General features: G+C 52.9%; 2 protein-coding genes across 6 annotated transcripts in view; both read left to right on the forward strand.

The window, feature by feature from the left end:
• Positions 1-7,833, forward strand: part of LOC309377564 (uncharacterized protein C2orf81 homolog) — a 10,811-nt gene extending 2,978 nt beyond the window's left edge. For all 5 annotated transcript variants that reach the window (XM_081925023.1, XM_081925024.1, XM_081925021.1 and 2 more), the window contains 3 exons: positions 1,410-1,631; positions 3,664-3,870; positions 6,762-7,833. In XM_081925023.1, the coding sequence (XP_081781149.1) occupies positions 1,410-1,631; positions 3,664-3,870; positions 6,762-7,751 (1,419 nt within the window). In that variant the 3' untranslated portion in view covers positions 7,752-7,833. The remainder of the gene's footprint in view (positions 1-1,409; positions 1,632-3,663; positions 3,871-6,761) is intronic.
• Positions 7,834-12,660: 4,827 nt separating this feature from the next.
• On the forward strand, positions 12,661-24,857 carry LOC309377666 (retinol dehydrogenase 11-like). The gene is made up of 6 exons (XM_081925274.1): positions 12,661-12,935; positions 14,493-14,732; positions 17,175-17,264; positions 18,434-18,622; positions 22,527-22,636; positions 24,131-24,857. Exons 1-6 carry the CDS (start codon positions 12,782-12,784, stop codon positions 24,344-24,346), a joined length of 999 nt encoding a protein of 332 aa, XP_081781400.1. The 5' UTR covers positions 12,661-12,781; the 3' UTR covers positions 24,347-24,857.
• The last annotated feature ends 1,201 nt before the right edge of the window (positions 24,858-26,058 follow it).

Here is a 26,058-nt window from a genome sequence, read left to right on the forward strand (position 1 = left end):
TGGTCCAAGGTCACTCACTGAGCTTCCTGGCTGAGTGGGGACTTGAACCCTGGTCTTCCAGCTCAGGGTCTGACACTCTAACCCAGGGGTCAGCAACCTAAGGCCCATGGACCGGAAGTGGCCCGCAGAGGTCGTTTGACCGGCCCCCGAGCTGTCCCTGAATTGAGATGCCCGCTAGTGCACTGCGCTAAACTGGTGCAGCGCGGTGCAGGGACTTGCTTCCGCGGCGCCAAAAATCACATCTGCACAGACGCAGGTGCCGAAAATTGCATCTGTGCATGCGCAGATGCCAAAAACCACAGGCGCACGCGTAATCCAGCCCATGGAGGAATCTCCGCGGGACTGATCCGGCCCAGGCAAGATAAACCTTGCTGACCCCTGCTCTAACCATTATGCTGCACAGCCTCTCCCTCCATATTGGTTCCTGGTGTCTTCAGCCATGATGGTGTCTGTTGATGGTTATCCTCATTGCCCATTGCTACACGCTATCACTGTGTGAGCATCTTTCCTTTTCTAATTGAAAAGCGGCGCAGAAATTTTTAATTAATTTAATTAATTAGGATCAGACAAATCAGTGGAGAAGGAGAGGGCTGTGGATGGCTGCTAGCCAGAATGCCTCTGCTCTGCAATGTTTCTGAATCCCACTTGCTGGAAACTACAGGAGGGGAGAGGGATCCCGCGTGCGAGTTCTGGTTGCGGGTTTCCTATTGGGGCATCTGGTCGGCCACTGTGAGATCAGGGTGCTGGACTAGATGCCCCCCTCCCTTTGGCCTGATGCTGCTGCTGCTGCTGCTGCTGGTCTCTTCTCATGCTGTTCAATCCATACTCCATTGATGGGAGTCCATGTGGCAGAGGCAAGGGGCAGCCAGAACCCCCATCAGGGACTCTACAGAGCTGTGATCCCCTTTGCCCAAAGCTGGAAAGGGCCCAGAACTTAGAACAACCTCTGGTGTCTGCAGAAGCCCCCAGATTCCCTCCAGGGCATCTTTGGCTCCTTGGAGATCCTGGGAACCTGCTGCCACGCCCCCACCCCCAGAGTAGGTGTCCCAGGCTGGGTGGACCAATGGTGTGAGCTGCGGGGAACCAGCTCCCTAAGCTACGCCAGCCTGCAGGCAGGGCCCTTTACCTTGTCCCTGAAGCCCATGCCAGCCTCGGGTGCTGAGTATCATTTCCTCCCAGAGCTGGTGCTAGGACCCAGAGCTTCCCTCCCAGAACTGAAAAACCAAGGAAGATCCTTCCTTTCTCACCCAGTCCCCCTGCACCTCTTTTGGGGATCAGGGAGGGCAAGGGCACGGGAGCGTTCGTTGGCACCAGCGCCGTGCCCGAGGACCAGGCGCAGAGCTGTTCCTTGCTCCCCCCCGCCCATCTCAAGAGCTGACTCTGAGAGGTGCGTTCTGTTTCCCCCGCAGAAAATGACGTCCCGCGTGACCCTGGCGAAGTCCCGGGCGGAGAGGTCGCGGCCGCCCACGGTGCCCATCCCCCAGGTGGAGATTGTCCCGGGGCGCCTGACGGAAGGAGACTGGTTCTCCCTGCTGGGCTTTGAGGAAGCCGAGGATCATGTGGGCGACATCCTGGCAGGGCTGATGGATCAGGTCCTGGAGGAGTGCTTCAAGGTCTATTTGGAGAGGCAGGTGAGTTGTTCTTTGGGCAGCGCTGCCTTCCAGGGTAAAGAGGCCGCTGTTTGGGGCCCAGAATCCCTTCGGTTTCAGACTCCAGGCCCCTCACCTTCTAGGAAAGAGAGGAGGGCTGAGCAGCGTCAGAATCTCAGATATATAAGCTAGCAGGCATTTGGGGCAAGTCTTATTTTTCAAATGATGGACTGTGTGGTTGATTCTCTTCTGCTTTATTTCTCAGTGATGGCCCACTTTGTCCAGCTGGGTTCACCTTCAGAAAAAGCAGGATTGTTGCTGCTGTTTCTGTTTTTAATAGTTCATATATATATATATATAGTTTCAATGCCATTTTTATTTTTATTTTTATATTTATTTATTTATACCCTGCCCTCCCCAGCCAGAGCCAGCCTCAGGGTAGATAACACCAGTAAAATTACAGTAAAAACATAATAGGGGAAAAAACCCAATTTAAAATACAGGTTAAAATGCAATTTAAGATGCAGCCTCATTTTAATAGTAGCCCATAGATCAAAACCGTAAGGGGAGGGAAACATAAGGGTCAGACTGAGTCCAAGCCAAAGGCCAGGCAGAACAGCTCTGTCTTGCAGGCCCTGTGGAAAGATGTCAAGTCCCGCAGGACCCTGGTCTCTTGGGACAGAGCGTTCCACCAAGTTGGGGCCAGTGCTGAAAAGGCCCTGGCCCTAGTTGAGACCAATCTAACCACCTTGTGACCTGGGACCTCCAAAATGTTGTCATTTGTGGACCGTAAGGTCCTCCGCAGGGCATACCAGGAGAGGCGGTCCCGTAGGTACAAGGGTCCTAGGCCACATAGAGCTTTAAAGGTCAAAACCATCACCTTAAACATGACCCTGTACTCCACCGGGAGCTTCCTTATGATTATCATTCTATGCTTTTAGCTTTTTCTCTCACTTTCTCTTTATGGCACCCTGAAAAACAGAAGATAAATATAAAGATAAATGGATGGTCACCTGTCATGTGTGATCTGGTGGAGATTCCTGCATTGCAGGGGGTTGGACTAAATGTCCGCATGACTCGGGGTCCCTTCCAACTCCACCATTCTGTGATTCTCTCAAGAATAAGAATAATTGGCACCTAACACAGCATCTTAAAAAGCAGAGAGATCACCTTGCCAACAAAGGTCCGTATAGTTAAAGCCATGGTTTTCCCAGTAGTGATGTATGGAAGTAAGAGCTGGACCATCAAGAAGGCTGATTGCCGAAGAATTGATGCTTTTGAATTCTGGTGCTGGAGGAGACTCTGGAGAGTCCCATGGACTGCAAGAAGATCCAACCTCTCCATTCTGAAGGAGTGCTCACTGGAAGGACAGATCGTGAAGCTGAGGCTCCAAGACTTTGGCCACCTCATGAGAAGAGAAGACTCCCTGGAAAAGACCCTGATGTTGGGAAAGATGGAGGGCACAAGGAGAAGGGGACGGCAGAGGACGAGATGGTTGGACAGTGTTCTCGAAGTGGCCAACTTGAGTCTGACCAAACTGCGGGAGGCAGGGGAAGACAGGAGTGCCTGGTGTGCTCTGGTCCAGGGGGTCACGAAGAGGCGGACATGACTAAATGACTAAACAACAACAACAATATGTTTCGTTTCTTAGCCCAGCCGTTGCAAACAGCTTGGAGTCAGAGAACTGCAGAGTTGGAAGGGTCCCCCCGAGGGTCATCTAGTCCAGCCCGCTGCAATGCAGGAATCCCAGCATTTTTTGCAGGCACCGAAAGGGATAGGCTGAAGGTGTCCATCCCGTATCAAGGAGCCTGACGGCCTGGCCTTTGGAAAGAGGCCAACCAGGTGTGCATGTGCCACGGGTGCAAATCTTGCCCCTCAGCCTAAGCTTCCTGCCTGCCCCTCTGACTCTGATGCTCAGAGCTGGGCTGTTTGTGGGAGAGCGCAGTGTGGGGGTGTGTTTCTCTTTCCTTGGGGTTTCCAGACCGGCTGGGGGGCGGTGAGGCCTTGAAGGGGACCCTGCCAGACCCTCCCCTCCCCAATCTCCTGCTCACCCTCCGCTCTGCCCCCTCCCCAGTGCATCCCCTACGTCATCACCCAGGCCCGGGACGCCATGCTCCAGATCATCGAGTGGCGCTTCCTGGTGCGAGACGAGGGCGAGGCCGGGGTGCCCGCGGAGCCCACCTGGCAGGAGGACGAGGAGCCAGTTGCCGGCATTACCGACTCCTGGGCCCAGGGCTCTGTGCCTGTGCTGCAAGCCATGCCGCGCCCGGAGGAGCCAGAGGTAGGAGGGCAGTGAGGCTGGCACACCGGCCAGGCTGGCGAGGGATGGCATCGTCCTGCTGGGGCTGATTCAAGATCCTTCCAATAACACTTTGGGGGGGGGGTGATCAGGGAGGCATCCAGAGGAGGGCTGGGTGGAGCAGGGGCCCCAGAGGACAGATCCTGCCAGGAGGGCAGAAGGGACAGGGGGTGCTTGGCCCGCAGAGAAGGCCTCAGCTGGGTGGTATATCGATATATTGTCCAAAACTATATCATGACCTCCGTTTCATCATTTTTGACCTACACCTTGGCTCCCGAACGCCGCAGACCCGGAAGTGACTGTTCCAGTTTGCAAACGTTCTTTGGAACCCAAACGTCCGACGGGGCTTCCGTGGCTTCTGATTGGCTGCAGGAGCTTTCTGCAGCCAATCGGAAGCCGCGCCTTGGTTTCCAAACGTTAAATGGACTTCTGGAACGGATTCCGTTCGACTTCCGAGGTACAACTGTATTGCAAGTCATGCTGCATGTGTGCTACCCAAAAATCACAGTGCAGGAAATAGCAGGAATCCAGCCAGAGCCTCTGCGTAGCTCCATCCTTGTGTCAGACATTGTGATAGATCAGTATATTGCAGTGTTCAGCTGGTGATATAATTGAAAACCAATTGAAAACCAATTTTGCCCCTCCCTAGCTCACGATGGGCTTAGTTCCTAGCAGGTTGAAGTTCTCCCTGGGATGTTGCGACAAATGTGGCATGGCAGCATCATGCTGCAGCTTCCCTGCTGCTCTCGTGAGGTGTGGCGTCCTCCAGGGAGGGCCGGAGCTCCGTGGTGGAGCTGAAGGCTTCGGGTTCAGGCCGCAGTGGCAGCATCTCTGGTTAGGGCTGGGAGAGACTCCCTGCCAAATACTGCGCAAGATGGACTCCGTATCCCTGGCCTGGAAGCCGCAGTTCCTCCTGCCCTGGAGGCTGGTGTAGTTGACTGCCAAGGTCCCAGCAGAATGACTTCATTTCAGAGAGGAAGTGAGCTGTAAAAGAGCCGCAAGTTACCTTGTTCACCTCCTCCTGGACCGACAGCGTTCTGGCAGTGGCACAAGCCTTGAAAATCTCTCCCCGTTTGGCACAGCCCTCCAGCAAAGTTCACACTTTGCCCTTTCACCTGAACTGCCCCCATCCCTCTGCAGTTTTGCAGTTTGCCAACCCCGGACAGAGCAGTCAGGTTGGGAAGGTCCCTGCCTGGCTCCCCGGAGAGCCTCTTGCCTAGAAATATGGAACCAATGTCTCCCCCACAAACACCGGGATTTGTCTCTTCTTCACTACGAGGACTTGGAATAGTAGCTTGTAATAATAATAATAATAATAATAATAATAATAATAATTATTATTATTATTATTTATTTATACCCCGCCCATCTGGCTGGGTTTCCCCAGACACTCTGGATGGCTTCCAACAGAATATTAAAATACAATCGTCTATTAAACATTAAAAGTTCCCCTAAACAGGGCTGCCTTCAGGTGTCTTCTAAAAGTTTGGTAGTTATATTTCTCTTTGACATCTGGTGGGAGGGCATTCCACAGGGCGGGTGCCACCACGGAGAAGGCCCTCTGCCTGGTTCCCTGTAGCTTGGCTTCTCGCAGGGAGAGAACCGCCAGAAGGCCCTCAGAACTGGACCTCAGTGTCCGGGTAGATGTCTTGATTCTGCTCTTCATACCCTTAGAGTCACAGAACCATAGATTTGAAAGAGTTCCCTGAGAGTCATCAAGTTCAGCCCCCTGCAGTGCAGGAATCTCGGCTCAGGCATCCCTGACCGATGGCCACCTGACCTCGGCTTAAAACCCCCAAGGAAGGAAAGTCCACCATCTCCCAAGGGAGACTGTTTCACTGTCAAAACAGCTCTGCTACCATAGCAGCAAAGCCTAGTCTTTCAAAACATTGCAAAAAAAAAAAAAAAACCAACCCCATGATTTTTTAATTTTATGTTGTAAAATGCCCTGTTGTTTCTCGAGGAAGGGCGGTGTATACAATTAATAAATAATAATGATATTATAAGCAGTCAGCTTCTCCCACCCATTCCAACAGGCTGGCTTCTAGCCCCTTGGCTTGTGTTCTTAAATGTTTTTAATTGGTTTTTCAAAAGGAACATGAGACAACAGCACCCCTTAGTAAGCAACTTCCCCTCCTCACCCAATTTCCCCAAATCAGAGGGTCCTATGGAGAAGCATTTTTCCAAGGTTCAAATGCAACTCTGGTGGATGCCATTGTAATGGACATAGTGCCCTGTCTCTATGAAACTGTCTCTTCCCAGCTTAAGGCTTTAACTTCCTTGGTCCGTCTCCCTGAAAGCTTTTTTCTCCAATGCGACCTTTGCGAGTGTTCCAGAGATTTCCAGTTTGGGCCAACAAGTTCTCGGGCGTTTCCTGAAAGAAGAGCGATCGGTGCTTCTTATCTCAGATGGACATTGTCATTTTTAAAGGTCGCTAACAATGTTCAAGGGACGCGGGTGGCGCTGTGGTCTAAACCACAGAACCTAGGGCTTGCTGATCAGAAGGTCAGCAGTTCGAATCCCCACGATGGGGTGAGCTCCTGTTGTTCAGTCCCAGCTCCTGCCAACCTAGCAGTTTGAGAGCACACTAGTGCAAGTAGATAAATAGGTACCGCTCTGGCTGGAAGGTAAACAGTGTTTCCGTGCGCTGCTCTGGTTTGCCAGAAGCGGCTTAGTCATGCTGGCCACATGACCCGGAAGCTGTCGGCGGACAAATGCCAGCCCCCTCGGCCTATAGAGCGAGATAAGCACGCAACCCCAGAGTCGTCCGCGACTGGAACTAACGGTCAGGGGTACCTTTACCCAACAATGTTCAATTTTGGGGTGCTGATCTTCTGGTCCGTCGGCTGACCTGGCCAACATCTCTCCTCCAGGTTCCCAGACTCCCAGAGGAAGTTCCTCAACTCCCGGAGGAGTCCCCCGTTGCCAAAGAGGAGCCCGCAGGGCCCTCCGATCTTGCTGCTCAGGGCTTCCCCCAGGGGACCCCCAGGTGGGAGGCAGAGAAGCTGGCCCAGGAGTCCTTGAAGGAGGTGCGGCCCACCAGGTCCCGCAGCAGCAAGGCGGTGCTGAAGTCCGGAACCCACCTGGTGTCCATCGCCCCCCTGCCGTCTCCCCTACCGCCCTGCAAGAGCAGGCTGGGCCCCCAGGCCTACTACGGGCCCCTGCAGGCGTCCCGGCTGAGCGACATCGTGAAGCCGCTGGCCGGCTCGGAGAAGGAGCTGCTCCTGCGCCAGCTCTCCCAGATGCCCGTGGAGGAGGCCTCGCGCCCGTGCCTCCTGCCGCTCTCCTGCAGCAACCTGTTGCGCATCCAGCTGGGCCGCCCGCCCAACACCCGGGATGTCTTCTACGACCAGGCGGGCAACATCACCGCTGCGCCACGCCTGGAGCCAGCCAGCCTGCCCAAGCGCTGGGTCAAGCCCTCGGCCGAGGTGGTGGACCCGGAGGTGGAGTCGCAGCAGCAGGAGGCCCTGAAGACCGTCTCGGGGCGCAGAGCTCCCAAGCTGCCCAGGGGCCCGGCCAAGAAGGGCAGCGCCCACGGCGAAAGGCTGCTGGGTGTGCGGAGGAGCCTGGCGGAGAAAGCTGCCCAGCCTCCCAGCCCGGCCGCAGGGGTCCTGCAGCCCACCAGCTTCGTCTTCGTCAAGCCCAACTTGCTGACCCAGACGGTGCAGCTGGCCACGGGGGTGACCCTCCGGTGTATGGATGGCGTCCGGGAGAAGGTCTCTCCCCACGCGCACCAGGAGGAGGCCAAGGAGGGGCCGGGGAACCTCCACCCCATGTGCCTTCGGGTGCCCACCCCCAGCCGGCAGCACATCCTCCAGCAGCCCAAGCCTCTGCCCCGCTTGCGCCCGGGAGCTGCCCTCTGATCGGCACAGCCCTGCCCTCCCTGACCCCCCCCATGCACCCCTTTGATCTCCTTGTATGTTAATAAACGGAGAGGTTTTTGGAGCCTGGTTTCTCTCGTTGTCTGCCTCACGACTGCAACGCCTCCGGAACCGCCTCTCCCCGTCGGAAGCAAGCCAGACCCTGCCCTCTGAGGCCCTTCTTTGTGTGACTCCTCCAGGAGGTCCGGAGGGTGGCCCCACGAGAACGGGGCCTTTTTGGAGGTGGCTCCCCGCTTGTGGGATGCACTCGCCAGGGATGTTCACCTGGCGCCTTTGCTACATATCCTCAGGGGCCAGGCAAAAATGTTCCTCTCCAAACAGCCTTTGGCTGTTATACTGTGACCTTTTAATATGCCCACAGGGTTGGGGCGATGGTCATTTTTTAAAAATTATTTTGTTCTGCATTTTGTGGTTTTCTGTCGCAAACTGGCGTTTGGATGGAGAGTGGTATATAAATTTAATAAATAATAATTGTTGGCTGCCACAGGTTCTCCGGGTAGCAGCCAAATCCACACCCCCCAGCAGACCGTTGTGTCTTTAATTTGCAAAAGGGAGTGGCTCTGGGGCCCAGGCCTGCCTGGAAACCTTATGCCCTGGCCCAGAAGCCCTGCCTCCAGTCCCAGGTGTGCTCCGGGGGCTACTTTGCAGAGAGAAATACTTTGCATGTGCTCAGAGGCACCAGTGCTATTCCTGGAGCACCAGGGCTATCCTTCCGGCCTGGTTGCCCCCACAGATTGAGGCAAGGGGGGAAGGGGCGACCCCAAGACACAAGCAGGCCTAGTTGGGTTTCAGCCGAGAGCTTTCCTAGCTGGTGGGGTGGCTCCTCCCTTGAGGCACAGAGGGCAGGAACAGAGCTTTTTGGGAGAGGAGGGGGTGCTGGCTGGCTGGGGTGAAAGCTCCTTCATGGGGGGCCCCTCATGAATCCTTCTTCATTCATTGAGGGCAGGTGGCTTGTTCACTGAGTTGAGAAGAGGCCATTTGCGCAGGAGATAATCTAGGGGCTGCCAGGTTGAGCTGATGGCAGCTCTGGAGGGCACCCCATGGACCACCCCTCCATTCAGAGCTTTGTCCCTTAAGAACTGGCCCATCAGATCGCAGCAGCTTCTGACCCATCGTGGGTGTCCGTATTCGAGGAGAGAAGCCTCACCCCATGAATGGGATGGAGTATGCGGAAGGAAGAGAATCTTCCTCCATCTCTCTCCTTGCACGAGAACAGTGATGGTGTTTAGGTGTAAGGTTGGTGCTGTGGGTTAAACCACAGAGCCTAGGGCTTGCCAATCAGAAGGTTGGCGGTTCGAATCCCCACGACAGGGTGAGCTCCCGTTGTTCGGTCCCTGTTCCTGCCAACCTAGCAGTTCAAAAGCACGTCAAAGTGCAAGTAGATAAATAGGTACCACTCCAGTGGGAAGGTAAATGGCGTTTCCGTGCGCTGCTCTGGTTCGCCAGAAGCGGGTCAGTCATGCTGGCCACATGACCTGGAAGCTGTACGCCGGCTCCCTCGGCCAATGAAGCAAGATGAGCGCCGCAACCCCAGAGTCAGCCACGGTCAGGGGTCCCTTTACCTTTACCAGCTTGAGCCTGTTTGGCCACGCCTCTCCTAGAAGGTGCAAGAGAAGAACGAAGAATGAAGGAAGTGCAGAATGTCAAAGTGATTTCAGCTTTTCTTGCAAAGCTCATTCCTTGTGCCAACTTTGTGATCGCTGTAAAAACCTGTTGGCTCAATTGGTCAATCGGTTCAGGAGAGAGTCCTGCTGGTGGGAATTTCTCCAACTCCTTGTCTTGAGAAACAGTCCTGGGCAGACCTTTCCCCTAACTGCATCGCAAAGGTTGGGTTTTCTTCCACAGTTTTGGTGTCAGAAGTGGTCCGCATTCAGGACCTCAGCGAACCACCGGCTGCCTCCTTTCCCATAATCATAGGGAGATGGAGTGGTTTTCTTCCACGGTGGTGAATTTGAAGCAGGGCAGTCAGGGTGGATCAGTTGAACCATCTTCGTGTCATTTCTGCGTCAGCCGATTGGGATTCTTATTGATTGATTTGTTTCATAATATTTATACACCATTTGATTGTAAAAAGGAAAAGAAAACTGAGTGGTTTACAAAAATAATAAAATTAATGGTAAAAAAATGGCTGCTTAAAACATGCAAAAAATGAAAACCAGCAATAATTTTTAAAAAGAAAAGAATCCAGCATTCTAGATATCTGGGTCAGGTTGTCTAAAAAGAAAAATGTTTTTTGCAGGCGGCTTAAAAGGACGGGGAAGGTGCCTGCCTGCTGAGGCCCTGATATGTGCAGCAGGGAAGGAGGCATGGAGGCAGGAGCAATGGGGAAATACGTTTTGCAAGCCAGGACTAAGGTCTTACCAGGCTGATGAAGCAAGGAGTCCAGCAATTCCCCTGCAATTCCCAGAGAGATAAAGGTTTCTGTCTTATGTGGGTCAACCCATATGATTCATGCAAGAAATGGGGAAGGTGCAGCAGCCCCCGTCCAATTCCATGTGGATAAAAGGTGCAGTGTGAGCCAGGGTTAGTTCCTTGCGGGGTGGGGTGGGGTGGAGGCTCTTATTGAGAGGGTCCTCCTCCTCCTCCTGCTCTGTGCTCCCCTTTGCCCATCTGAAGGCTACACAACTCTTCTGCCTTGGATTTGTAAATAAGAATTTTACTACTACCACTTGCATTTTACTACATGGGCTGGAAGGACATCTTGTCCTTTAGTGTTTTGCTTTCCCATTACATACTGTGTATTACCATTCTTAATTGGTTTCTCAGGTTTAACTTTCATCCTATGCAAATCCTTGCAGCCTGCCAATGCACCATACTAATGAAAGCTTTAAAGAACAGTAATCTACCTGTCACTGAGCCGCAATTCCCAGCGCCCTTAACAAGCTCCCAGTGTGGTCTATACGCAGGATCTCGTTTGTCCTATTTCCTAGAAGTTACTTTATTTTCTAGAGCTGGGGGGTGGGCAGCGAGGCGGTCAAGTTTGCTGACCGTACCAATTCCAAGTATTGGGATGGAGATAGTTTGTTAAGGGGGGTGTGGGTATCTCTCTCAAGTTATGCCGCCTACACTGATCTCATGATCTGCAGGAACAAACCATGCCATAATGTCCAGATTAGAATCATAGAATTGTATAGTTGGAAGGGTCCCAAGGCTTATCAAGTCCCAACTGCCTGCATTGCCGAAATATTACACACACACACACACACACACACACACAATTTCTGGATGCTGTTTGACTCCACTCCAGCTCCACCAAGCCCCCACCATGTGCAAACACACATTCCTCTATTTAAAAAGATAGACTTTTGAAAGAAAGAAAGAAAGAAAGAAAGAAAGAAAGAAAGAAAGAAAGAAAGAAAGGACTTTTCTTAAAAAGAAAAGTCGAGTGATGCTGAAGTCCCCTGCCTTCCCTCAAAAGGCTGTTTCTCAAAATGCTGCTCCTGCATGGGTTGGGGGGCGCTGATCTGGCCCGCCCCACCTCTATGCGAAAATAAAGACTTCCTGAGCATTAACAACCCGGGCTCAAAACGGGTGAAAATTGGGCATTGGTTCCCCATGCCCAGCGAAGCCTTCTCTCTGGGGGGAGGACTTGCCAGGGTGCGGGGGTGTTTTGCCCCCTGGAGGCAGAGGCGGCACTCAGCAACAAGCCAGGATTGTTCGTGGGACGCCCAGAAGTGGCCAGACCATCCGAGGCAGAGGCTGAAGGAGCAGGAGACTCCATCTCAGAGTTCTTGGGTTCAAGCTCCAAGCTGAGCAAAAGATTCCCTTGCAGGGGGTTCACCTGGATGACCCTCGTGGTCCCTTCCAACATTGGACTGGTCCGGCAGCCTGGCTCTTAATTGGCTCCTGTCCAGGCTGTCCAGATATGGTTTTCCCAGTAGTGCTGTATGGAAGTGAGAGCTGGACCATCAAGAAGGCTGATCGCCGAAGAATGGATGCTTTTGAATTCTGGTGCTGGAGGAGACTCTGGAGAGTCCCATGGACTGCAAGAAGATGAAACCTCTCCATTCTGAAGGAAATCAGCCCTGAGAGCTCCCTGGAAGGACAGATCCTGAAGCTGAGGCTCCAAGACTTTGGCCACCTCAGGAGAAGAGAAGACTCCCTGGAAAAGACCCTGGTGCTGGGAAAGATGGAGGGCACAAGGAGAAGGGGACGGCAGAGGACGAGATGGTGGGACAGTGTTCTCGAAGCGACCAGCCTGAGTTTGACTAAACTGCGGAAGGCGACAGGAGGTGCTCTGGTCCAGGGGTCATGAAGAGGCGGACATGACTAAACGACTAAACAACAACACAGGGAGGCGGAGGTGGCGTCGAGAGAAAAGAGAGGCGCACATGGTTTGCAAGATACGTGTCTTTCAAAACGTGTTTGCGGGCGGGGGGTGATTGCATTGTGTTCGTTTCGTTATGCATGTTGCGCTCTCCCTGCCCTGCGATCTTTGGAGAAAGGACAATATGCGAATAGAAAAGGTAGATAAGACAGAGAAACCTATCGCTGAACCTCCCAGAGGCGCAAGGAGTACCCACAATAAAAGACTACATTATTTCAATAAAAATTTCGAAACTAGAGCAATGCCGAAAACACTTATTGTTGCCGCAATGTGGCCAAGGATATTAATACCGAGTTTTGTGGGGAAAGGGGAATTTTCGCTGACGGGGGAAGCTCTCCGTTCCCTTTTCTTTCCTAAGGTAACACCTAATAATAATAATAATAATAATAATAATAATAATTATTATTATTATTATTATTATTATTATTATTTATACCCCACCTATCTGGCTGGATTTCCCAAGGTAACCCAACACCCGCACCCGCCCGCTGCTGGCTCCCTGCCCAGTGGGAAAGCTGGCTATTTATTAAACCAGAACTCTGCCCCGAATAGCAGAGCGCAACTCCCTTTCTTTGCAGGCGGCGGAGCGGAGCGTCTGGCCGGAGCGCCCCTGGAAAGAGTAGCTGCCGGGAACGGCTGCCGGGCGGCAGAACTTGCTCTGTCTCTGGGAGACGCGCGGGGCACCATGGAGCTGCTCGCCCTCTGCTGGCACCCTCTCTGGGCGCCTTGCACCCTGGTCCTGGCCGTGGTGCTCTGGGCAAGGAGGGCAGCGTGGAGTCCTGCGGCTTGTCCCGTGGACCTGCGTGGCAAAACCGCCGTGGTCACTGGAGCCAACAGTGGTGAGTCCGCAAGATGTGCTGGGCCTGAGCGGCCAGGGGGCTTAAGCCTTGACCCAGACCCAGACCCAGACCCAGACCCCCCAACCTGGTAGATCCTACCTGCTTATCGGGGCTGCGCAAAGGGATTAAGGTGGCATTGAGCGCTTCGGAAAACAGAATCCTAGAATTGCAGAACTGGAGGGAACTGTCAAGAATCATTTATTCCAACCTCCTGCAAGACAGGAATCTCAGCTCAAGATTCTAGAGGGTCATTAATCATAAAATTGGGACCCCCGAGTTTCATATAGTCCAAGCGCCCGCCATGTGGAAATCTCGACACACGGTTGTTGCGTGTTTCGGGTGTTTCTTAGTGGTTCTGAACTTGTGGGTTATGTCTGCATGGAGATGCATTTTCCTTGGCACTTAAAGTACGCGCACCCTAATACAGTATTATTATAACACCACGCAAGTGGGACTTCAGGATTAACTGAAGCAGAGGCTGGAGGGACACCTGTCGGGTATGATCTAGTTGAGGTTCTTGCACTGTGCAATTGTGTGTGTGCGAAGGAGAGAGGGACTGTTGCAGCAGGACAGATCCCGCGATGCGGCGCATGGTTGAACTATGTACGTAACTCCCTCCCGCAGCAGGAGGCAGCCTGCCTGACCCCCAGCCTAGAAGGCTTAAAAATGCCTGGCGGACCCCCAGGGAGGAGGGCAAGGTGGGAAGTCCAGAGAGTCGGAGGAATCTGTAAAGATGGGTGTTCGTATCGTTATAATGTTATACCTGTAATACAAGTAAAACCAAATTAAAATTATTTCAAACAAACAAACAAAATTAAATAAATGAAAAAGTTTAAATAAATAAATAAATAGTTATGTAAAAAATAATAATAAAATAAAATAAAATTCCTGGAGGAGGAAGAGAAGGCTATCGAGGGCTGCTGAAGGGAGCAGAGCTTCTGAGTACCGTATTGGTTGCTGGAGACCCCAGGAGGGGAGGGGGCTCTGCTGCTCCAATCCTATTTACAGATTTCCCATAATATGGCACCTGGTTGGCCAGGGTGAGAACTGGACGCAGCACTGGATGGCTTCCCTTTGGCCGGATCCAGCAGCCTCTTCTGATTTAGCCCTGCGTGGATTGCTGCGTGCGCCCTCCTTCCTCCCGCCCCCCTGAAACAATGGGTCTGGGGGTGGGGGTGGCAAGAGCTGGCCTGCGGCTGATGCCTTCGGACTTCACAGCACTGCGGAGCTGAAAGGGACTCCGAGGGTCCTCTGTCTAGTCCAGCCCCCGCAGTGCCAGAATCCTGCCCACAGCCCTCCCTGGATGGGCTCAAACCACCGAGCTTCTGGCTGACAGCCAGACCCACCGATCCCTGGGGGCTTTCCCAGGGAACCCCCACTCCCCTGGGGCAGGTGAGCAGGATCTGGGCAGAAGGGCGGGTCTGGTTGCTCCTGCTGCTGCCAGCTGGGTCAGGGAAGCAGGTCAGGGCCAGGGGGAGAGCCACCACGGCCGCGACCCCCGCCAAAAGCCACCCAGCGGGTCCTGGTCCTTGACTCGCCCCCCGGGCTCTGCTGCAGGAATCGGCAAGTGCGTGGCTCTGGAGCTAGCGCGCAGGAATGCCCGGACCATCCTGGCCTGCCGCAGCCGAGAGAGGGGGGCGGCAGCCGTGGAGGAGATCCGCAGGGCCACGGGGAACCCCGACGTCCACCTGCGCATCCTGGACACCAGCTCCATGGCCTCGGTGAGGAACTTCGCCCGGCAGTTCCTGGAGGAAGAGGGGCAGCTGCACATCCTGGTCAACAACGCCGGGACCACAGGTAACTACTGGCAGGGCTGGGCGGGCGGGGGAAGGAGCCATCAGGCGCTGGATCGGGCCCCTGCTCGCCTGCCGACCCTCTCCAGGGGGCCTCTAGGAAGCCACAGAGCCTCTGCTCCGGGGGGCTAGGACTGCAGGACTGTGCTGCCTGCACCAAAGTGTTATTGGCCCCGATTCTGGAAACGCGGGAGGCACCCACAGCGCAGCAGGGCGCCCCAGCCCCTAAGCAAAGGCACCTCTTGGGATCTCCTATTATATATATAACATGTTAAAACAAAAAAAAATTCCTTCCAGTAGCACCTTAAAGACCAACTAAGTTATTTCTTGGTATGAGCTTTCGTGTGCATGCACACTTCTTCAGATACACTTCTTCAGATACACGTGCATGCACACGAAAGCTCATACCAAGAAATAACTTAGTTGGTCTTTAAGGTGCTACTGGAAGGAATTTTGTTTTGTTTTGACTATGGCAGACCAACATGGATACCTATCTGTAACTGAACATATTACATGTTAGTTACCGTACAATTTCAGCACTATACATAACACATATTATATTATTATATATACGGATTCCCCACATCTAGCCCTATACCCAACTCACCATTTACCCAAATCCCCATGTGACTTCCTTCGCCCACATGCATGATATCCTTCTGGCTACCTTAAAACTTTAACATTGTGTTCATAATTCTTCATCACATTTAGCAATCCTCTATCTTAAAATCATTGCATCTTAGCTTAATGAACTCAATCAGTACTTATCCAGAAATTTCTATTGAAGTAATTTTGTGCAATATATTCTTCAACCCATTTCCATTCCTTTCTTAATTTTTGTTTTGATTGCATTCTAATTGACGCTGTCATCTTGGCTAGTTCAATATATTCGCAAAATTTAATTTGTCACTCTGACATTGAGGGAGTCTCCTGTTGGGCTCTCCTTGCCGCCTGAGGCTCCTCCTCTTCTTAGGGCTGGTCCGCCAAGGCAAGTGTGGACAAGCAGCCCTCTGGTACAAGCACCGGAGGGCAGCCCAGTGGCGTAGCGTGGGGGCCGGCTGCACCGGGTGCAACATCTGGGGGTTAGGGTTAGGGGGCGCAAATCCACGGGTTAGTGGGCGCAAATTACTTGCCTTGCCCCGGGTGCTGATAACCCACGCTACGCCACTGGGGCAGCTGTCCCCTGCTCGCCTCGCCTGTCATTCTCCGCGGAGCAATCCCTCGGCAGCGGCCGCTCCTGCAAACGGCACAAAACAACAGCGAAGAGCGTCTTGCTGCGCCTGAAAGACAAGAGGGTGGATTCTCTGGAGCACCAAAGCTGGCTTCTGCGGAGATCCACTCTCTGCTCTTTCAGGTGCTGCCCAAAAGACTCCTGCGGTGACCCCTGTCAAAGCCACTGCGAAGAGGTTCGTTGGGCTCCCGGGCCCCTGCCTGGCTTGATCCAGCACCAGCAGGTCTCTCCTGGTGTTGCTGTTTCCTTTCCTGTCTCACCGCCTTCTCCGAGGAACTCCAGGCAGCATCCCTCCTTCTCCAGTGCCGGATTTACGCGTAAACTAAACAAGCTCTAGCTTAGGACCCCACTCTCTTGGGCCCCCCCAAAATTAAAGGAAATAACACCTGAATGTACATTTCCAAAATATAAGATAACAAAAATAAAACCTACAGACAGCAACAGTGTTTTGTTTTGTGTTGTGTTGTGTATGGACCTATTACGGTAGGTCCATAAATTACCATATATCATGGGCAGGCAACCTAAGGCCCATGGGCCGGATCCAGTCCAATCGCCTTCTAAATCTGGCTGCGGACAGTCCGGGAATCAGGGTGTTTTTACATGCGTAGAATGTGTCCTTTTATTTAAAATTCATCTCTGGGTTATTTGTGGGGCATAGGAATGCGTTCATTTTTTTCCTTTCCAAAATATAGTCTGGCCCCCCACATGGTCTGAGGGACACTGGACCAGCCCATGGCTGAAAAGGGCCCCTGCCATATATTCAACACAAAAAAACAGTGACAATTTGTAGTTGACAAAGGACAGCTGGACATAGAAAGGACCCCGTTACCTTCAGTAGCTTAGGGACTTATCAAACCTAAATCCGGCCCTGTTCTCCCCCTCCTCATGTCATCCCCACAACAACAACCCTGAGAGGCAATGACTGGCCCCCAAGATCACCCAGGGAGCTTCACGGTCAAATGGTGGCGATTCGAACTCTGGCCTCCCTGGTCCTAGTCCAACTCTAACCATTGCACCACACTGCCTCTCTCTCCGCTGGTGCCTTTCCTGGTATCTGCCCCGGGGGAGACTTTTGGCAAGGACCTCACTTATGCCCATTTCAGGGAGTGGAAGGAAGACCTTGGGCTGGAGGGTGTCAGCCCCAGACCCGCTTGCCACCTGGGCAGGTGGGCTGTCTGTCTGCCAGTCTGCTCCCCATCTTCTCTCTCCCTCCAGGTTTGCCGTGCACGGTCACCCCCGAGGGACTGAGCCTGATATTTGCCACCAACTACCTGGGCCACTTCCTGCTCACCAACTTGCTTCTAGGTAAGGCCACGCATCTCTGCCCCCTCCCAGCCCCATAGCTTGACCCCCAGGGTTATCTGTGGGGATTCAGGAGGCATACAGAGCAGTGGTTCCCAAAGTGGGGCAGGGATATCGTCTCCTGGAGGGATGGGGTTCTCCCTAGGGGGTTGCCAAAGGTGTAAAGGAGTATCAGGCTTTGAAAAAACTGGCATTGCTGGATAAAGTGCCTCCGTTTTCTTAAATTAATTAAACAGAGCAGATTTCATTGGATTTCAAATAACCGTGGAATTAATTGGTTCGTGTTTTGAATTTTGTTGCGTTATCAATAAAATTGGGTCGTGCCAAGCGCTCTTCCAAGCTATTTATTTAATAAAAACTATTCCCCGCTTGATTCTAAAAAGAAGAAAAGCTGTGGCTTAGGAAAAGAGGACGCAAGAAAATCGAGGAGAAATTACAACAGCAAACAATTAAAACGCTAAAACAGATTTTCAGATGATGTTAATAATAATTATTAGAAGGGGTTGCTGGGGATCAGTTTATGGAATCAAGTGGGGGGGCCAAAAAAGTTTGGGTGTCAACCGCCGAGCTATGGGAACTCTTCCCCGCTAAGAAAGTGGGTCTGCTTGGGGAAGCAGCCACTGTGGGGCAGTGAGAGAAGTGAGTGTTGTGGGGCAGGGGCTGAGCCCGGCTCCGATCCCTCCCGATTCACCGGTAGGTAGAGGAGGGTCTTTGCTTCAGCCCATCACACTTTTTAAAAAGTTTTTTAAAAAAATAAATTTATTTGCTTTTTCAGATTAACTTTTGCAGTCCCATATCCCACATACAATATAGAAACAATATTCCCAATAATCTCTTGGATTTCCCTCCTTTGTGGGTCCTGTTATTAATCATTTCCTGCTGCATCTTTTATGATAATCCAAATCTTTTACCCTCTCCATTGCGTCCAAAATTCACCATTAAACTACAAGTGTTATTCCAATCCCACCAAAGATTTTAACCGTTTACAGTGGTTTTAAAGTTAAATTATCAATGTTCCCTGTTCCCTATTAAAATTGTGGTCTTCCTGATTTCTGATTCTTCCGGTCATTTTAGCTATTTCGGCATAATCCATCACCTTGATCTGCCATTCTTCTCCACCTACCAGCCTGTCACCCTTTGTGCCCCCTTTTTGTGCCCCCCAAACCCCGCAGACGCCATGAAGGCCTCGGCCCCTTCGCGCATCGTCAACGTCTCCTCCTTCAGACATCAGGCGGGGGAAGCGAACGTCCACTTCCTGAGCGGAAAGGAGCAGCCAAAGAACTTCAACAAGGCCTACAACAGCACCAAGCTCATGAACGTCCTCTTCACGGTGGAGCTGGCCCGGAGGCTGCAGGGGACGGGTCAGCGCACTGCCCTTCCCTCTCATGGTTAGGGGTCGCGGGTGGCACTGTGGTCTAAACCACAGAGCCTAGGACTTGCCGATCAGAAGGTCGGCGGTTCGAATCCCTGCAACGGGGTGAGCTCCCATTGCTCGGTCCCAGCTCCTGCCAACCTAGCAGTTCGAAGGCACACCAGTGCAAGTAGATAAATAGATACCGCTCTGGCGGGAAGGTAAAGGGCATTTCCATGCGCTCTGGTTTCCATCACTGCGTTCTGTTGTGCCAGAAGCAGTTTAGTCCTGCTGGCCACATGACCCGGAAAGCTGTTTGTGACAAACGCCGGCTCCCTCGGCCTGAAAGCGAGATGAGGGCCGCACCACATAGTTGCCTTTGACTGGACTTAACCATCCAGGGGTCCTTTACCTTTGAGAGGCTGCCCTGTGGGTGGGAATCCTAGAATGGTAGAGTCCAGGCACCCCCCACCTTTGGCCCTCCAGATACCTTCTTGACACGCAGAGAAGATAAGCTGTGTTCTGTTCTTCTGCCGTTCGTTGTCTGGGCCCATAACCAAAAATGTTGGGATCTCCGCTCAGCCAAGCTGATAAAGTGCATTTTCTTCCCGAGCCTTCAGAGTCGCCCTGTGCTCAACCTGGGGGGAAGGTTACCGTTGGCGTAGTCAAAGTCCGGTCCTGGGTCACTAGCCTGGAAACACTTCACAAGGAGCAGGGCGAGGTCCGAAGCAGGAAGCCGGGCGGGGACAGGAGCACTGGAGGGTCAGGTCTGGGTCCGGGCAGGAACAGGTACTCAACGACGACGTTGCTCCCGCAACCTGGGACTGGGCTGACTGGCCTTTATCTTCTCTGAGGCCAGGGGCAGTCCCGGCCCCCAGGAGACCCGCTTCTCCTGGCCTTAAGGCGAGCACTCCTCCTGGGAGAAACCAGTTCCCTTTGCCTCTCTGCCCTGAGCCTCTGCAGTTCCGGAGGGGCTAAAGGGTTACTGGGCCCAGGAGGAGACTCACCTGCAGGCACTGAGTCCTCAACCACCTCTGGAGCCAGAGTGGATTCACCTGGTTCCTGCTCCTGAGGATCCGGCACAGGTGCGGGCCCATCAGAATCAAGGCCCTGCCCCAGATCAGCTGGCCCTGGGGTCGGGGACTCCTGTGCCAGCTGGGATTCCTCCGGTTCAGCCTCTGAATCGGATTCCCAGGCCATCACACGCCTCCTGACGATTAACTGACGACCTCAAGCCTTTGATGAGGCTCCAAGGCACGTCCTCCCAGCGGAGCATTAAAACAGCATGCGGAAGTGATGAGATTTATGGCTACATTTTAATGAGTTTTATTTCTAAACTACGCAGAACAGAAAAGACGTCCTCTCTCTATGAAAGCAGAGAGCAACTGAACAAAGGAACAAAGGAATCAGGGAACCACACTAACGTCACATCCCGTCTCCTACCTGTGAGACTCCCAAGAGTCTGGAGTGTCTCTGGAATGTAAACAGTGTCCTGTGACTCCGCGCAGCTGCACAGTGAGAAGAACAGAAACGAACAGTTTTGGCCTATGACTCCCATGATCCCTAGCTAACAGGACCAGTGGTCAGGGATGATGGGAATTGTAGTCCAAAACATCTGGAGGGCCGAAGGTGGGGGGTGCCTGATCTAGTCCAAGCCCCTGCAATGCATCTCTGAGATGCCCCCCCCAACCCTTGCTTGGAAGCACCCAAGGAAGGAGAGCCTGCTACCTTCTGAGGAAGAACATCAGAAGAGTCTGGCTGCTGGATCAGGCCCAGTGCCCACCCAGTCCAGCCTCCTGCTCTCACAGTGGCCAAGCAGGTGCCCAGGATGGGAAACCCGCAAGCAGGATTCGAACGCAACACTCTCCCCTCCTGCTGTTTCCAGCAACTGAGACGCAGGGCATTGCTGCCTCCAACCGAGGAGGGAGAGTCATTGATAGCTTGAAAGACTTCAAGGCCCCCCATCCCGCCCCACAATTAATTCATAGGTGGGCAACTGGCATCCAGCCTGACCTTGGCAGACCACCCAGACAGGTGGGTGGTCCCGTCCAGGTGTCAATCACATGGCGCAACTATGACCCATTTCCCCACTGGTCGGTGCTGACTTTGAGCTGCGCTTTCTGCTGGGATTGGTTGGCCATGAAGGACTTGGGCCAGTTCCAGGGAGCTCAGAGAGAGAGGAAGCTAGCATTAAAAGTTTGGGGCAGCGCTCAGCAAAGCTCCCCTGTGGCTCACAGCCTGAAGCCACTGCTGGTTGCACATGGAGCTACTCTTGGGGGGCCCACCTAGACATGGAAGCCTAGATTTTGTTGCAGACACGCCCCTTTGCCCCCGGACCATGCCCTTTCTGGGTGTGAGTGGGATAGGATTCTCCCCACCACCACCTGCTGCCAACGGGCTGGGGAGACAGAGAAAGGTTTTTCCTCCCTCTCCCTTCACACTAGAAACTTGTGGCCGTCCAACGAAGCTGAATGCTGGAAGATCCGGAACAGATGAAAGTCCTTCATGCAGCACAGAGTTGAACTCTGGAACTCCCTGCCACAAGAGGCAGGGATCGCCACCAACCTGGGTGGTTTCAAAAGAGGATTGGACAAATTCTTGGAGGAGGAGGGGGCTCTTGAGGGTTGCTAGCCAGGGTGCCTCTGTTCAGCCTCCACACTTGGAAGCCGAAATGTCTCTGAACCCCAGTTGCTGGAAAACTCCGTGAGGGTGGGGGGTTGTGGACTCCCAAGCACAATTCAAAGTGTTGGTGCTGACCTTGAAAGCCCTAAACGGCCTCAGCCCAGGATACCTGAAGGAGCATCTCCACCCCCATCGTTCTGCCCGGACACGGAGGTCCAGCTCCGAGGGCCTTCTGGCAGTTCCCTCCCTGTGAGAAGCAAGATTACAGGGAACCAGGTAGAGGGCCTTCTCGGTGGTGGCGCCCGCCCTGTGGAACACTCTCCATCAGATGTCAGGGAAATAAGCAGCTATCTGACTTTTAGAAGACATCTGAAGGCAGCCCTGCCTAGGGAAGCTTTTAATGTCTGATGTTTTATTCTGTATTTAATCTGTTGGGAGCTGCCCCGAGTGGCTGGGGAAACCCAGCCGGATGGGCGGGGTATAAATAATAAATTATATAATAATAATGATAACTGGCATTTATTTATTTATTTATTTATTTATTTATTTATTTATTTATTTATAATAATAATAATAATAATACCCCACCCATCTGGCTGGATTTCCCCTCTGGAAATCCACTCTGGGTGGTTTCCAACAAAACACTAAAATACAATAACCTATTAATAACCTATTAAACATTAAAAGCTTTCCTAAACAGGGCTGCCTTCAGTTGTCTTTTAAAAGTAAAATAGTTGCTTATTTCCTTGACATCTGCTGGGAGAGCGTTCCACAGGGCGGGTGTCACCACTGAGAAGGCCCTCTGCCTGGTTCCCTGTAACTTGGCTTCTCACAGTGAGGGAACTGCCAGAAGACCCTCGGCGCTAGACCTCAGTGTCCGGGTAGAACGATGAGGGTGGTCAGCACCAACACTTTGAATTGTGCACGGAAACGTATGATTACTTCTCTTTGGGGCAACTGAATGGTCACTGAGAGAACGGGAGGCTGGTGTAGATGGCCCCCCTTTGGCCGGATCCAGCAGGCTCTTCTCGTGTTCTAAGGTGGATGACACCAGCACGCTTGGGCCATGTATCGTGGGAGGGTGGGGCCCCAAAATGTTCACATTTCTGGATTGCTCTAATGATGGACTTTTCTTGCACACGGACCCAGGCTGGTTGCCCCCTGCTCAAGATCTCTCACTCCGTAATGATCCAGTCAGAGATCTGCCCTGCTGCCAGCCAGGGGTGGCAGAGCTGGGTGCTGCGTGCCCCCTGCCCTGGCACTCGGTGACTGAGGACCCGCTTCCCTTGCAGGAGTGACCGTCAATGCTCTGAGCCCAGGAATCGTCCACACGGAGATCATGCAGAACTTCAGCTGGTGGGTTCGCCTCCTCTTCCATCTCGTGGGCATCCTCTTCCTCAAGGTGAGACGGGATGGAGGCTGGTCCTCAGGGGCAGCCAGTCGCTGCCTCTCAGAGCCTTAGGCTCTAGCCTATCCCACAGGGTCGTTGCGGGGATTGAATGAGGAGGGGGAGAAGAACCGTGCGCACCACCTTCAGCTCCTCGGAGAAAAAGGTGGGATAAAAGAGCAAAAACAAATGCAATAAATAAAGCTGAAGAAACCAGAAGTGCAAAAGTCAGCGGGGGCAGAGACTTTGCCGGTTCCCAAGGTCAGCCAGTGTCAAGTGAAGGGGGGATTTGAACTCTGGTCTCTCCCAGGTTCTAGTCCGACACTAAGCTCTGGGCTCCCCTCCATCACACGTTTAGTCGTGTCCGCCTCTTCGTGACCCCCTGGACCAGAGCACGCCAGGCCCTCCTGTCTTCCACTGCCTCCCGCAGTTTGGTCAGACTCACGTTTGTAGCTTCGAGAACACTGTCCCACCATCTCATTCTCTGTCGTCCCCTCCTCCTTCCGCCCTCCATCTTTCCCAGCATCAGGGTCTTTTCCAGGGAGTCTTCTCTTCTCATGAGGTGGCCAAAGTCTTGGAGCCTCAGCTTCAGGATCTGTCCTTCCAGTGAGCACTCAGGGCTGATTTCCTTCAGAATGGAGAGGTTGGATCTTCTTGCAGTCCAGGGGACTCTCAAGAGTCTCCTCCAGCACCAGAATTCAAAAGCATCCATTTTTCGGCGATCAGCCTTCTTGATGGTCCAGCTCTCACTTCCATACATCACTACTGGGAAAACCAGAGCTTTAACTACCCCTCTTCTGCAAGCTGAGTTGCATCCCGTCTTCCAACAGAGGCAGTTTATTCCTATCCGTTATCTGTTCTGCCCCTCCCTTCATGTTCTTGCCCTGGGGTGAGATGAGGGAGGGAGGGCAACCTGCCCGCAGGTGGATCCCTGAGTGTGATGGATGCCCCTCTCCCGCCTCTCACCTGCCATTCTTGCTGCAGGACAGCCTTTCTCCACCTGTGGGTCCCCAGATGTTGTTGAACTACAACTCCCATCACCCCTAGCTAGCAAGGCAAGAGCTCAGGGATGATGGGAGTTGTAGTCCAACAACATCTGGGGACCCACAGGTGGAGAACCACTGCTGCAGGTCATCTAACCCAGGGTGTCCTGTCTCCCCGCCCTTAGCATACAAAGCAGAAGCTGGGGGTGTTTAGCCTGGAGAAGAGAAGGTGCAGAGCCCTCTCCAAATAAGGGCTTCCCCAAGGAAGATGGAGGAAACCTGTTTTTTGCGACTCCAGAGGGCAGGACCTGAACCATGGCTCCAAATGGCAGGAGAGGAGATTCCGACTGAAGGGACTTCCTCAGAAATGGGTGGCCCATCTCTCCTTGGAGGCTTTCAAGCGGATTCCTCCGCTGTGATTCCTGCATTGCAGGGGGTTGGCATGGATGACCTTTGGGGGTCCCTTCCAACTTGACGGCTCCGTGTTGTGGAGCTGGCTGACCCTCTTTCTTTGCCTCCTCCCCAGTCGCCAACGCAGGGCTCCTTCAGCACCACGTACTGCGCTGTGTCCGAGGAAGTGGAGGGCATCTCGGGGAAGTACTTTGACAGCGACTGCAGCCTGGCACTGCCCTCGCCCCTCGCCCGAGACCCCGCCGTCGGCCGCAAGCTCTGGGAGGCTTCGGAGAAGCTGGTGGGCCTGGATGATGGCGGAAGGGAGCCTGCCAGCCGCAAGGTGGCCTAGGTCGGCCCGCGAGAAGGAAGCAGGGATTCACGCTGCTCCCTAGGGCGCCAGGGCAGGACTCATGTCTGCCAGCAACGATCCTGGATGCTCGCTCTGGTTCTTCCCTCACCTGGCCAGGTTTCGGAGACTGTTTGGGATCTCTGCAGAACCAGCCGCCTCCTGCTGCTCTCCCTCTCGATAACCGACATGCGACATGCGGGGAAAGACCAGAAATTCCTTTGGGGTTAGTGTGGTCTAAAGAGAGACTTGAAAGGATCTGTGCATCGTTTTGCCCTTGGCAACCCCTTTCCTCCCAGTTTCTTTCCCTAGCAACCAGGTTTCCTTAGCGACAGACTTCTTTATTAGACAGGCTCTGAATGAGAGAATGGGTCTGGCTGTTACTCTGCCCAGGTGGCTGAAGAGCAGAGAGGAGGAATGGATGATTCCCTGTAGAGTTTCACCTTCTTTTCCTTCAACTAGTCCTTTTATCGGCTGTGATATTGGTAATTCTTCAATAAACCCTTTAAGCAGAGCTGGAGTGTGTGAGGTGTTTCTTTCCACGCGGGTGAGCTGAACTGAGAAAGGAGATTCTGGAAGACTTTCTGGGTGTCTCTGCAAAAGGAACCCCAAACGATGGAGAGACACAGAGCCCACTGGCATTTGGTACCCCGTTCAGTTTGGCGGGACGGCCAGTCCATTTCTAGACACCAGTCAGAGTTTAATAAATGGCGTTTATTAGCATTGTAGTGCAGTTCTTGACTCCACACCCCCTTTGTCGAAGGGAGAAATGGGGTGCGGAACAGAGGAATATAGCAACTTCTATTCTCCAAACAATGGCCTGAGTGCTGAAGAGGCAGAGACCATCTTGGCTGCCTCTTAGAGCAGATGCAAATCTTCTACTTCTGCCGCCTGCCATGAGCCACCACTGGCAGGATTGGCAGCAGCGGATATTGTCGATGCTTATTGTACTCTTAATATTCTCTAGCCAATGTGCTGTTTTAAACATGCTGTTATAGGAAGTCCAAGGTCTTATGTATATAAAATAAATGTTCATAAATGTACAAGGTAAACACATACATAAGTATCTAAAACACGTGAAGTTCTACAGGAGAGCAATCCTGAAGCCATTTTGACTCTTTCAGTGACCTCAAAGATTCCTCTGCAGTAAGGGAGGCAAATGGGGAAAACCTCCCCATTGTCTCTTTGCTCCCAAATCCTGTCTTAAGGGCGTATTTTTGTATGAATAGGGTGAGCCTGTGACCTGGAGTCAGAACTAAGAATTTACCATCACGAAAGAATGGCCAGGCTGCCCAGGTAGAGCAATCAGTGACCATTATCAGGTATCCTGGCAGACAGGTTTTCTGCTGCAGGCCGCCTCCTTCTGTGATGATGTTTTTGGGGGCGGTCTGGAGCTACAGGGGAGGCAATTTCAAACGTCTATATAAGGGCTTGCGCACCATTGTTCTGGGTTAGGGTTACCAGATTTTTTTTCAACGAATCCAGGGACACTTTTCAACTTTGATTTTGTATGGGGACAGATTTGTAAATCAGGGGACTGTCCCTGGGAAACGGGGATGTCTGGTAATCTTATTCTGGGTCCCTCCTGCCTCCCGCGTGGACCCTGTTGCAACAGTTTAATAAAGATCAGGCTTACTAGCTGCTTTGCTTCTCAATATTCTCTGGTTGGCCTCTGTTATTTTCTCCGACCGATGGAGAACCTACAAAGGACTCTC

Source organism: Podarcis melisellensis (genome assembly GCF_964234715.1).
Source record: "Podarcis melisellensis genome assembly, chromosome: 9".
In the NCBI taxonomy this organism is placed as follows: domain Eukaryota; kingdom Metazoa; phylum Chordata; class Lepidosauria; order Squamata; family Lacertidae; genus Podarcis; species Podarcis melisellensis.

Excerpts from the sequence above, each read along its gene's own strand:
- LOC309377666 (XM_081925274.1), top strand. The coding sequence starts at position 12,782 with ATGGAGCTGCTCGCCCTCTGCTGGCACCCTCTCTGGGCGCCTTGCACC. Across the intron at positions 14,733-17,174 it reads CAACAACGCCGGGACCACAG|GTTTGCCGTGCACGGTCACC; the intron begins GTAACTACTGGC and ends CTCTCCCTCCAG. Across the intron at positions 17,265-18,433 it reads GCTCACCAACTTGCTTCTAG|ACGCCATGAAGGCCTCGGCC; the intron begins GTAAGGCCACGC and ends CAAACCCCGCAG.